Source organism: Somniosus microcephalus, chromosome 8 (genome assembly GCF_052327205.1).
Source record: "Somniosus microcephalus isolate GS21.2 chromosome 8, FLI_Smic_1.0, whole genome shotgun sequence".
Classification (NCBI taxonomy): Eukaryota; Metazoa; Chordata; class Chondrichthyes; order Squaliformes; family Somniosidae; genus Somniosus; species Somniosus microcephalus.
The window spans coordinates 75,602,168-75,615,605 of record NC_140994.1 but is presented as its reverse complement, the minus strand read 5'-3'; the positions used below and the strand labels follow the sequence as shown (position 1 = coordinate 75,615,605).

General features: G+C 45.6%; 1 protein-coding gene across 10 annotated transcripts in view; it reads left to right on the top strand.

Annotated features, from left to right (window-relative positions):
- Positions 1-13,438, top strand: part of pcdh15b (protocadherin-related 15b) — a 1,235,959-nt gene that overhangs the window by 574,318 nt on the left and 648,203 nt on the right. For all 10 annotated transcript variants that reach the window (XM_085994900.1, XM_085994899.1, XM_085994897.1 and 7 more), the window contains 2 exons: positions 6,287-6,480; positions 8,632-8,764. In XM_085994900.1, coding sequence (XP_085851026.1) covers positions 6,287-6,480; positions 8,632-8,764 — 327 coding nt within the window. The remainder of the gene's footprint in view (positions 1-6,286; positions 6,481-8,631; positions 8,765-13,438) is intronic.

Here is a 13,438-nt window from a genome sequence, read left to right as displayed (position 1 = left end):
AGGGTTGCTGGAAGGAGCAGGCAACATCAGCCCTTTGGCGCAACTTTAAGAGGGTGTGTGAGTGGCATTATAGAGAGCAGTGCCCTGGAGCCACCTATCTTAGAGAATCAGCTAGGAGATCTCACAGGTACCTTGGAGGGTCCAGTCTTGGAGGGTCCAGTCTTGGAGGGTCCAGTCTTGGAGGGTCGGTCTTGGAGGGTCGGTCTTGGAGGGTCGGTCTTGGAGAGTCGGTCTTGGAGAGTCAGTCTTGGAGGGTCGGTCTTGGAGGGTCGGTCTTGGAGAGTCGGTCTTGGAGAGTCGGTCTTGGAGGGACGGTCTTGGAGGGACAGTCTTGGAGGGACAGACTTGGAGGGTCAGTCAGAGGTAAATAAATTGAATAGCTAAATATTAGCATTGCATAAAAAACAAACAGAAATAGGCATGACAGAAAAATGTTACAGGAAGTACGTGTTACTTGACAGGAAGCATGCTCGTACACAGGGACCGAGAGGTTTTTCTTGGGCGGTGGCGCAAAGCGGGCGGTATGTGACCGGCCGCCTGTTATACACAGCGCCTGATATTCAGTTCCATTGGAGCTTTTGAAATTTGTCACAGATTTCCCCTCTGCCTGAAAGAGCGGTGGAAGCAGATTCAACAGTAACTCCCAAAAGGGAATTAGATAAATACTTGAAAAGGAAGAATTTGCAGGGCTCTGGGGAATGAGCAGAGAGTGGGACTAATTGGACAGCTCATTCAAAGACACGATGGCCTCCTTCTGTGCTATATGATTCTATCATGAAACACCCCAATTACTTAATTTATCAAAAAAGAACATATACATAAAGTCTGCAATGAACCTAAATGTAATCAAAGAGAATTCTTTAGCAGGAATAATAATTTCCCGTGTACTGATAATATATTAAATATGTTGATTAGAAAAAGCAGTCGGTACAAACCAATTTTTAATACCAATTATTTGTTAATCTTAGTAATAATGGCTATACCTTTATTGTGGGGTTTCATTGTATTTATTCTCAACATTATAAATTGTGAAACTTTAAAAAAAATCGTATGCATCTGACCTTTTGTAGTTATGGATCCCATCCTATTATGCTAATGTTTTGGTCATGCATCACAGCAACTCAGGATCCAAATCAGATGATTTATGAAATTATCTTTCAATTCCCAACCTGAAGATATCTGATCATTATTTTGACCGTATTATTTCCTCACATGTTCTCTTGTCAGTTAATGTGCACTGGACTTTCATTAACCAGAGAACCAGATAAACAAAATCACATTTCACAGCAACTGCATATGCAACATTTTAATGAACTGGTCACCACATGCATCATAAATCACAGAACTCTAATCAAAGAAATAAAGTGTAATTCGGCTGCAGTGTTTGCCAATTAATCTTTTGTTGGTCTAAATTTGCATTAAGTACCTCAAAAGCTGAATAAAACACGAAAGCATTATTAGTGGAAGAACACTGCCTGAATCTGTTGCACAATGTATCTAAAGCAGTGATACATTTTGCACACAAAATACAACATCATCCCTGTCAGTAAGCTATGCATCCCTGATTAACTAGCTCCTGCCAGCTCAACAGGGTTTTTACAGCTTGCCATCTGCTTGCAGTCAACTGGTATTACAGTGCAGATGTGGTTGCGATCATAGGCGGATGTTTCTTGGCAAGTCTTCCTTGCACCTTAAAGAGAGAGGCTGTGCATCAATGCCTCCTTATTAAATCGTTAGGCAGGGAAAAAGCACAGTGGACATTACTGAAGTGTTTTATTTCTCTACGAGAGGTATTGCCAAAGGGGATGAAGCAATCACTCACCTTATTATGGAATATATCAAGTCCAAAATCAGACGTTTGCTCCCAAAAGTGAGCAACAGTCCTGACATTTACTTCAAAAAAAATATATAGATCAGAAATCTAGATATGACTTAAACTATTCAGATTTACGGCATCCCTGCTGCACATGCCGTCCTGATGAGCACAGATTAGAAAATGCTGGAACCATTCAAATTCTAAATAATAGAATTGAGTGGGATATATGTGAAAAGCATGTCGTTTTGAATGGAAATGAATTGACTGGGAGAACTAGGAAAGTGACGCGGTTTACTATGGTAAGGTTGGTAGATGCTCAGCAATGCATCACTTCATCTACATATCTGACCAAGTAGCTGGATCCCAAGTGATTACTGTCTGTACATTTTGTTACAAATTCAACAGAAATTCTGGAATACAGAAATGAGGATTTTGTAACTTGAAATCTTAAATTACATAATAGATGACACTTTTTAATTGAGTACAGGTGCACATTGAGTGTTGTAGATCTTCAAAAGGCACAAATCTTAGCATAGTGAAAGGCTGAGGTTAATTTTATTATATGCATATTTAGAATTCGTCACATAATAAAGATGAAACATTCCCTTGGTTTATCAGTAATCGAAATAAAGAACTTATATTTTTATAGCATCTTTAATAACCTCAGGACGTCCCAAATTGCCTCATGGCCAATAAAGTACTTTTCAAGTGTAGTCACCATTGTAACGTAGGGAAATGCAGCAGTCAATTAGCGCACATCAAGGTCCCACAAACAGCAATGAAATAAATGACCAGATAATCTGTTTTCATCATATTGGTTGAGGGATAAATATTGGCTATGACACCAGCAGAACTCTCCTGCTCTTTGAATACTGTCATGGGATCTTTTACGTCCACCTGAGAGAACAGACGGGGCCTCGGTTTAACGTCTATCCGAAAGATGGAACCTCCAACAATGCAGCACTCCATCAGCACTGCACTGGAGTGTCAGACTAGATTATGTGCTCAAATCTCTGGAGTGGGGCTCGAACAAACCCTCTGAGGTTATAATAGGGAAAAAATCCAAGACATGTCACTAGGAGCAAAAAATGGTGATATTAGAATCGCTAGTGGCCAAGGCTGACACCTACTTTCATTCTTGGTGAAGAAATCATGTTTGTATGAAAATAAATGTGCATACCTTGGCTTATGTGTGAATTCCATTTGTTCAATGAGCATGTATGTACAGTATTACCCATGCGTACTTGCAGTTTCTCAGGCACACCAGATGAGTGTGACTGAGCATTGTAGCCATGTATTGATGCACTTTCTCCCTTCAGTGGGAGTGACAATATCTCTTTGATGAACGAAAATGTCTTAAAGCAGAAAAAGAGCACCATAACTGCTGAATTACTACTTTCACTTAACAGAGCGAAAGAATCCCCAACAAATCAAGGAGTACTCTCTTCTACTGCCAGCAGTCTGTTTATATGTCTTTATTACAATGTTATTGATTGTGCCCTGTACTATACTGAATATGTCCATTACTGTTTTCAACAGTCACTCACTTGACCTTCTCAACAGGACATGGCATTTAAAATTTAAATCAGTCTGCTTTATGATTCTATTCCTTCTTGTAGTAGCTTCACATGCTCCCAGTTGCCACCTTAGTTCTTACATGAACATACAAAATTGACGGGCAGGAAAAGACCAGCTGGTCCATCAAGCTTGTTCCACACACCCTGATGGCTAGAGCATCATGTCTAGACACTTCCTATCCCCTCCACCCTTCCCCCCCCCCACCCAGCCATCTCTTCTGAGAGAGTCAAAAAACAGAGAAAAAAAACAGGATCAATAAGGGAAAAAATGATCTGGAAAATTCCCCTCTGACCTACTCAGCAGTGCCACTTAGGCAAGTTCACCATTGATTTGATTCTAATATCAAATGTTTTGCTCCTGGTGATCTGGCAGGGATTTCTTTTCTATTATAACCTCCTGTATGTCATGCATTTCATAACTTTTTTGGATGTTGTTGCCACTTCAGTTCTGCAGAACTCAACAGTTGCCTGATGCACAGTGTCTTGTGATACTGAGATATTTCCCGTAGGATCTGATAGTTGCCCTGCAGTCCTTACGTTGTCTGAGACAGGGGATTGTGGATGAGAAATTACTGTTGGTAACATGGGCAACAGTTCATAAGACATTGCTCTGTCCATTACTTTTGATGGAGCTTGGGAGGAGAGAGTTAAATAAATTGAGTCTGGAGGTGATTGAAGTTGTGGTTGTGGATTGTGAATGGCAGTGTAAGTAAGGTAGGAATTAGGTGATAATATGGAGGTGGAATTAGGAACTCTTGGTGATGGACTGGATGTGAGATTTGAAGGTCAAACATAACACTGTTATGCTCAGCTCGAGTGAGCAGCGGCAAGGAATGAAGTCTGGAGTGTAACGTATAAAGGCCGCGATTTCCCCTACCTGAGCGGGTGAGGTTGGTGGCGGGTTGTGGCCTCGCTGCTGGCTCCATCCCGGCCTTCAACATAAGTTTACCCTGATTGGGCTTGTTAAGCCCGCCCAGTGCATTACCCGGCCAATTGAAGGAAGCGGGTCTGATGATGTCATTTGATGACACATCATCAGCCGGTTTCCTTAAAGGGACCATGCACAAATTTGTGTTGTCAGTGTTCTACAGCATTGAGGTGCTACAAACACTGACACGCACTGCACAGAGGTGCACGGCTACACCCAGGCTCTCCCATGAATCCCTCCACGTGTTATGGAGGGAGTCACAGCACACAGGGAGATTCACTTCCCTTCCAATGGGCAGCAGAAACCTCCCAGGAGACCAACGCAGCCTGGTTGCACATAGCACAGGAGGGCACAAGCAGGGATGTCATCAGGAGGACCAGGCTGCAGTGGTGCAAACCTTTCAATGATCTCAGTAGATCACAAAACGTTACTGCAAAGCCACACTCAACCTCATCCTGCTGTGCCACTCATCACATTCCCATCACTCTGTCTTCCCTACCCTAATCCTGCACATCCTTACTCACACCAACTTACCTTGCACGTCCACCTATCCCTCTCTAGCTACATTATCACTTCTCCATCTCACTAGCCACCCCTCACACTCACCCTCATCCTAGTCCAATCATACCAACTAACAACACACAAGGGTAGGCACTTGGGTGTTTAAGCCAATGTTCATGTGAAATTTCTGTTAATGTGCTGTCAAACATTGAAATCTTTATTTTCAACACTTTGCGTGCTTAAACAGATTTATGTGCACCTTTGGAAGTGGCTTAGTGAGTTGCAGTGAATGGTGAGACATAACGGTACCCCCTGCAATGCTGATGAGTGTGAAAGGAATGGCTTGGGCATTGTAGGGATGCTTTATCGTGTTAGTGTGGGGAGGTGCCAAATTGGTGCATCATGTGGCAGCCAGGGTGTACAGCATCAAGTGAAGTAAATGTGGCCATGGTGAGGCCATCCCCGGCCTCCCGGGCAGCAATATGGGCGGGTGCTGATGCTCTCTATCCTGTGCAGCATCAGGTGATTGAGGAGAAGGTTGGTGTGGTTGCTGGTGTGCCTGGTGATGTGGCTGATCGTGGTCAAATTCTGAGGACCAAGGTGAGAGAGTATAAACCATACCCATGCTGATGGAATAGATGGCAGGTGAACTTGAGATGACAGAAGAAATCTGTCAGTGGTGAGAGAGGTTGTTCCAATGAGGTGACACTGGATAGAGAGTTTGCTCCAAACACTTGCAACCTGCATAATGCTCAATCTGTCTTCCAAATGCAGTAAGCTACAGCTTCTGAGCTTGGAAAGTGAACAGCTGTGAGATGGGAGCTTTTATAGCACATTTCAAGCTGTCAAGTAATGAGATGATTCCGTGACCATTTAACTCCTGCCCAGATTAACAGACGTGATCCCCGAGCAGTGTGGACCCCCTTGGCGAGCTGGTAAATGCTAAAGGTGAGCTCAAAATTGTTGTTAATCCTCTGTTAACAAGATCATAATGACCTGAATTGCCTCCCCCATCGCTGTGTGTAGGGTCTGCTCAGCGCTGACAGACCCGACATTTGGTAAAAGCATGTGACAGTGGATTGACAGCAGGGTCCCGACCCGCTGTAAAAAAAAACACTGTCCCACCCGACCCTCCACCGATCACGCCCGCTGACCCCCCTGGAAAATTCCCCCCAATGTCTTTAGTTAGTAACAGTAAGGACTTGCATTACTAAGAATTGCATTGAGAGTTGGAAACTACATTTGGATTGAGAAATGAAAAATGATCACCCAGGACCTCAAGAAAACCTTTTTTGGGGTTTGGGGAAACCTGTGACAATTAAAGTGTTTGATCTGTCTCAATAGTCATTTGCTTATAGGCCAATATTGTTGGTTCTTTAATTTATTTGTAATTGTACACTTCTTTATCGCACTAATGTTAATCAGTATTTTAATGCATTCTCTTTGATTTTGCCTGTATTTCAGCTTACTGCATCAGATGCTGATGAAGAGAAGAACGGCCAAATAATTTATGAAATTGTGACTGGTGATGACGGTGACTTTGTTATAAGTAACAGTAGTGGACTGATCACCATTGCTCCTGGAGTTAGTTTAACTGTTGGACGGACCTATGCTCTTACTGTCAAAGCAACAGATAATGCCCAGCTCGCGCAAAGGAGGTAGGTGTTTCATGAGCAAAGTAAACTTTATAACATACAATAGACCATTTCAGAGATGATGTCTGATGAGATATCCCACATTCTTTGACCTCTGATGACATACAGTTGTGAAAACTCCCTCCCAATAAACAACCCACATCTAATATCCCTCTTTATAATGCACTTTTGGGTGTCTCCTAAAGCAAATGTTTTGATGTGAGGCTCAAATAGGCAAAGGAAAATGAAATTTAGAACTGAAACAAGCAAAAATGTCTGTACTCAAAGTGTGATAAATGTTTGGCATAATTTAACAAGCAAGGCACTCCAAGTTTAGTACTGGTATGAAGCAGTTTCGATTTTTGCCCTGATGCTAAACTTGTAAAATCACGGGTGAAAGTCTGAACTGACTCCAGGGAGTGTTACTCTGCTCTATTACGGTGTCAAGTCAGTCTCTGACTCTGTATTGAGGCTAAATTTTGCATTGTAACTGCAACATGAGTACAACGTAAAAACACGTCTCACTGACACTATGTAGCTTTCAGTCCATGATGGCAGCTAATATACAGAAGAAGGTGATTTGATTAATCAAATGACCTTTTCTCCACTTCGATTTTTCTTGTGTTTCTTGTCAATGCAGTCATTATGTATTTTTCAGAGGGCAGTATTACAGATTAATTTATGGGTTTTTTGGCACTTCCTGTAACTGAATTATTGATTACGTAATGTTCCGATTTCAAACAATCAAAGCCGTTTTGATGCAATCCCAGTGGAAAGTTTTATTTTGCGATACTTTGTTTCACCAAAGTCTTCCGATAAAGTATTCCTTTGTTGTTTGTTGGACATTAGAAAAATGTAGAAATACAGCAGCCTGTTGGTGTACACTTAATGGGCCAGAAATTAGGATCGGGTGCTTGCCGCACGTGTAAGCCCCCGATGTGCACTCACCCGGCGCGCCGACATCTGAAGCCTGGGCCTGCTTGGAATTCCTGTCACTGGCCCGGTTCAGATGTCGGCGCGATGTGCTTGCCTGATCCAGCGGCGTAGTTAGTGCGATGTGCCGGCTGGGATCAGGTGAGCACTCTGCAGCCAATCAAGGGAGGGGAAACTTCATTCATGAGTTTGACAGTAAGAACTGTCAAACTCATGAAAAGTACGGGCACCCAAAAGACTAGTTTAACTTTAAATAAAATTTTAAAAAACATCCCAATAATTAAATAAACTATAAATAACTTTAAAAAACTATTTTAAACAATTAATAAAATTTTTGAAAAAAATAATTTTTTAATAAATCGGGTCTAAAAATAAACTTACCTTACTGTAAAGTCCTTAAAAACAATGAAGCTGTGGAAAAAATGTAATAATTTTAAATAATAGACCACTTACCTTCAAGAATCCAGTCCTTACGCCTCCTTTTTATATGTGTAAAAAGTTCAGGCCCTTGCACACGGGCAAACCTGTCAAAAAGAAGGAAGTTCAACGCATGCGCGCAGAGTCCTGCGCGCACGCGTTGGACCTCTGAAACCCTTGGAGGAAATGCCGGTTTCCCGCGCATGCGCTGTGCATGCTGAAATCCGGCACTTCCAACGGGCCCACACGTGAGTACACCGTCCGTACTCACGCGTTGGGACCGGAATTACTGGCCCAATGTGTTAATATGACATTCCTTGGTGTACTTTTTAAGTGGAAGCATTAATCTATTTAAAATATAATTTGACACCTGCATTAAAATAGATGATAAAGGCGTGTCACACAAACATTTTAAGCTACAGGAAACTTTCGATTAACCGGCCCCTAAATAACCGGAAATGCCGGTTAACCGGCAAAATTCAGGAGTCGGTTTCAGCTAACTTTTATAACTTTTATTACTTGCACAGCAACAAATTGAGGAAGGCAAGGGTTTGGCTGCAGCTGTTGCTAAGCTTCAGAGACGCTTGCAACTTGTGGACGTTCTTCTGAAGCAACAGGGTTTGTTGCTTCATACGGAGCTCTAAGGTCCGTATCTTTCACTATAGCGTTTGGTTATCTGGAATTGTTGCTGAACCGGCACCACGTCGGTCCCATCCGTGCCGGATACCAGAAAGTTTCCTGTACTATCATCAACAATGACTTCTAGGCTGTATATTTGAAATGTATTTCATGCTGATTTTGATACTGCAATTCTATTCTTTGCAGAAGCTCCATTACCACGGTATATATTGAGGTTCTTCCTCCAAACAACCAGAGCCCTCCAAGGTTTCCACAAATGCTTTACAACTTCGAAGTGAGTGAAGCTATGAGAACAGGGGCAACTTTACTGAACTTGAAGGTAGATATGAGTTTCTAAGCTACTTTTTTTTGTCTCTTGTTTGCCATCACTGTTTAAGACAATGGCCGTGAAATTCCCCACCTTAGCGCTGGCAGTTAAGGCTGGTTTCAGCCAAAAAATAGCGGTTGGCACGTCCCGCGGCGGTCGTTATTTTGCCAGGTCAGCAGCGCGACCGTTGCCTGTGTTGGCTAGAAAAATGAGGCAGATCGTGACGTCAATCAGTGTGCAATGCTGATTTGATGGACGACCTGCTATTTTCGATGTTGCTGCTCCATTCATCGCCCTCTCCAGAACACAATCAGCTGAATGTGCATTCGAGCGGTAGCTAAAGGGATCATCAACAACCAGTGGTATTTAAAGGGATCATCAACAGCCTACAGATGACTTGCTTTTTGATTTCTACTGGCTCTGTGTAGGTTTGTGCAACTGGTTGGAGCTTTCTACAGTTATTTAAAGCTGGTGAGGTGACCGGGAGTCAAGTGCAAGTGGAGAAGGCCTTGTTTCTGCTTTCAAGAGTTCTGCTCAAGCCACTTGCTCCGAGTCATGGGGGCTCTATTTGCAGTCCCCCTCGTGCTCGAGTATGACAGGGAGATAGAGCAGAGGCAGCAAAGAAGAGGACAAGCTGCCTAGAAGTCCCAGCTGTAGACTGCATCACCTCGGTATGGGCGGCAGCAGTCTAGGCTGGCTGGCTGACAGGCAGTAGCAAGGGCACTGGCGGAGTGGTGGGAGTAGGAATGCTGTCAGCTGAGAGAGGATGGCAGGTTCTTGCTCCACGAAGCCACTGCCACTCCCCCTGGGCGGCGCCTCAGCACTCCTAGCCATCTGTTGGAGCAAAGATTGCTGGACTGCTATGATAGCCTGCAAAAGCCCATGTCCACACTCATAAACCCAGCCACGATGTCAGCAGTCTGAGCTTGCGTGGCAGCAATCTGAGCCTGCATAAGAGCAGTCTGAGCTTCCAGTGCAGCACTCAGATGTTGGGTTGCTTCCACTTGTGCTGCAATGGAAGCTGCGACATCGCCCATCACACCCAGCATCATGGTTGGGTCCACAAGTACTCTAATGGAGTTGCCCATCAATTCCATCCTCAAAATCATGGGCTCCAAGCTCTGCGCAAAGCCTTGTGCAATATTGGAGCCAGACTCCTCCATGCTCCTTGACAGTGAGAAGAGGCCCTCTGGCAGGCTTGCCATCACCCTTCTTCTGAAGGCCGCCCCATCAAAGTCATTGGGCTTGAATTTCCAAGCCCTGTGGAGGTGGGTTTGGAGGCGGGAGTGGGGGGAAAATTGCAGAATTGGGGGGCACAAACCCTTCCCGCCCCCAACCCGCCTCCATGCCCATTTCCCAGGAGGCAGGTACCCGACCTGTGCTGGGAGCCGCCTCCCCGAGGCGGGAAGGGGATTAGTGCCAATTAACTGCCTGTTAACAGGTAGTTAACAGGTAGTTTTTGGCCTAATCCCTATTTTTAACCCTGAAGTGTGGGCTGCCTGATGGCTCCAAACCACGCCAAGTTAGCAAGGTGGACCGCGGGCTGAAGGGCTTGGAGGGTTCGAGATGTGTTCAGGTAAGTGGTGGGTGCATGAGTGCAGAGGTAAGTGTGTTTGGTGTGTGTAAAGTGTTTAAATAAGTTTTACTTACCTTTACTTACTAATGCAGGCTTTGTTCCTTTAGGTCTCGCGAGTCCCTCATCTCAGCGGCAGAGAAAGCAGAATGGCCACGAGCTGTCAAAAGTTGCATCATTCTGCTTTCTGTTCTGGAGAGATTTCTAACTGAGTCTGTGGAGAAGGACTCAAGTTAGAAGTCAGATTGTCAGTGTTTGACAGCTTCACAGAGCTGTCAAACGCTGATGTTTCATCTGTCAAAAGCTCTTGACAGATGAAATGTCAATCCCTGACGTCACCTGTAACCGGGTGCCCCTTAATTGGCCTGCTGAGCCCGCTGGGTGGGCTCAACAAGGTCAATCAAGGGAAAATCGCATGGGATGGCCACGAATTGATGGAGGCGGGACTACAACCCAAAAAGTGGGAGTCCCGCCTCCATCAGGTCCCCATTGACAAAATCCAGCCCATTATCTGAGTCCTGTGCAGCAGAACCCGTGCGCAAACTCACCCTCCGGGGAGCTGGCACCTAAACTACCCTTTCCCCCTGGCCTGGCTGCAGCCCACTCGTGCCTGTTGAGTCACCACGTGCAGATATCACCTCTATACAACCCTCTAATGTAGGCGCAGTGCCATTTTCTGAGCTGGTGCCTGGGAGTGTCAGATCGAGTGATGGTGCCTCTTCTTCTCCTTCACTCTCCTGTACTACATCAGGGTCAGGCTGGGTTTCTGGCAGTTCTTGGGTATCTGAAAGGAGAAAGGCACAGGGTCAGGTTGTATTGAGGGGAGGGGGGGAAAGCAAATGTGCATGTTTACACCATCATCAGCTTGTAAGTGAGAAGAGATTGTGCCATGAGGGGAAGTGGGATGTGAGAAGAAGGATTAGGTATGAGCATACTGTCATCAGCAACACTTTCAATCTTGCGGCTCACCACAGTCGCAGTGACGGCCCATCCACTGATCTCCAGCATCGTCTCTCCAACTCAGTAACGTTCTGCAGACATGCTTCTCCTCCACCTGTCTGATGCTGCTCACGTCTGTCAGGACCACTGCTTTTCTTGATAAATATATTAATGACTTAGACTTGGGTGTACAGGGCACTATTTCAAAATTTGCAGATGGCACAAAACTTGGAAGCATAATGAACAGTGAGGAGGATAGTGATAGACTTTAAGCGGACATAGACAGGCTGGTGGAATGGTCAGACACATGGATTTAATTGAATATATTTTCTCCTAACTCCTTTAAGGACTCATCGGGCTCGAATTTCCCAGGGCTGAGGAGGCAGGAATGGAGGCGTGTGGGGTGTTAAAATTGCAAAAAGTGGCAGGTGGGCCCAATCCCGCCTCCAAGCAATTTTCCAGAAATCGTGTTTACTGCTCCCGTCTCCGTCCCGCCTCCCACCTCCAAGAGGCGGGATAGGCCCTTAAGGCCCTTAACAAGCACTAAATTGCCTCTATTATCCCATTTTGAAAGGCCTTTGTGATTTTAACCCTTTTCCCATGTAAAGCACGCCTGCTCTGAAACACGACGGTGAAACCTGGCGGTAGCACAATTGGATTGATGACTATCAGCTGCAGCTCAATCATTAAATAGGAGATTTGATCAGCCATCATTTGCAGGTGGCAGGACTTTGTTGTCTCAGGTCTGGGGGAACTTTTAGAAGGCATAACCACAGCTGTGGAAGTTTGGAGCCTGACACCCATCTCCAGTGTGACCTCCTGGGAAACCCCTCTCGCCAACTTGACTGAGCACTTCCTCAACTGAAGCATATACCAGAAGCATGGGAGCCATTTACTTCCTTCCCTTCTGGACATCAGATGAGGACGAAGACCAGCCGCGGCACCAGCAGAACCATGAACAACAGCAGCACCAACAGCAGCAGCAACAACAGGAGCGCCAAGCTGCTGCTCACCCACCTGAAGCTGCACAGGCCAGAAGGTGCCAGCGCATGGAAGCCTGTCAGCGCAGGAGATACCCCCCAAACAGGGTCTACAGACAGAGGATCAGCTACCTCAACATGAGTGAGCAGCAGTGCCAGAGGCAGCTCCGAATTTCGCGAGAGGTAGTGGGTGACATCTGCGCAATGGTGCAGCAAGACCTGGAGCCCAGAGGAGCAGGTGGACACCCCTTACCAGTGACCGTCAAAGTCACCACTGCACTCAACTTTTTTGCTTCAGGCTCATTCCAGGGATCAGCAGCAGACATCAGCGGCATCTCCCAGGTGGCCGCACACACTTGCATCACGCAGGTAACCGATGCCCTCGTTGCCACAACGCAATCACATCCATTTCTCCAAGGATCAAGCAAGTGTCACGGCGCGTGTGGTTGGATTAGCTAATCTGGCAGGCTTTCCAAGAGTGCAGGGCGTCGTTGACTGCACACATGTGGCCCTTAAGGCACCCCATCGTAATCCAGGTATTTTTGTCAACCGCAAGGGCTTCCACTCCCTCAACGTGAAGCTGGTGTGTGACCACAGAAGGAAATTTTGCATGTTTGTGCCAAGTACCCTGGCAGTTGCCATGACTCCTCCATACTGCGCCAGTCCAGTGTGCCTCTGCTCTCAGTCCGCCAGACCAACTTAACGGATGGCTACTTGGAGACAAGGGCTATCCCCTGAAGATGTGGCTAATGACGCCATTGAGGAGCCCATCCAACGAAGCTGAGGAGAGCTGCAACTACAGCCACATTTCCACCAGATCCATAATTGAGCAAGCCATCGGCATGCTGAAGATGCGCTTCAGATGCTTGGATAGATCAGGTGGAGCCCTACAGTACTCAGCAGCCAGGGTCTCCAGAATCATCGTGGTTTGCTGTGCACTTCACAACATGGCACAGCGTCGTGGCTTGCAGATTCCTGAGGACCAAGTGGCTCCTCACATATCCTCCTCAGATGAGGAGGAGGAAGAGGAGGAGGAGAGCGAAAACAAAAATCTTGCAGAGGCCCATCAACCAGTGGCAACATTACGCGAGACCATTGCTGCCCGGGATGCAAGGAACGCATTCATCTTGGCCAGATTTGCTTAGCCTAGCCAATCAAGCACTTTTGCCTCGCAGCATCTTACAAGAGCATCGA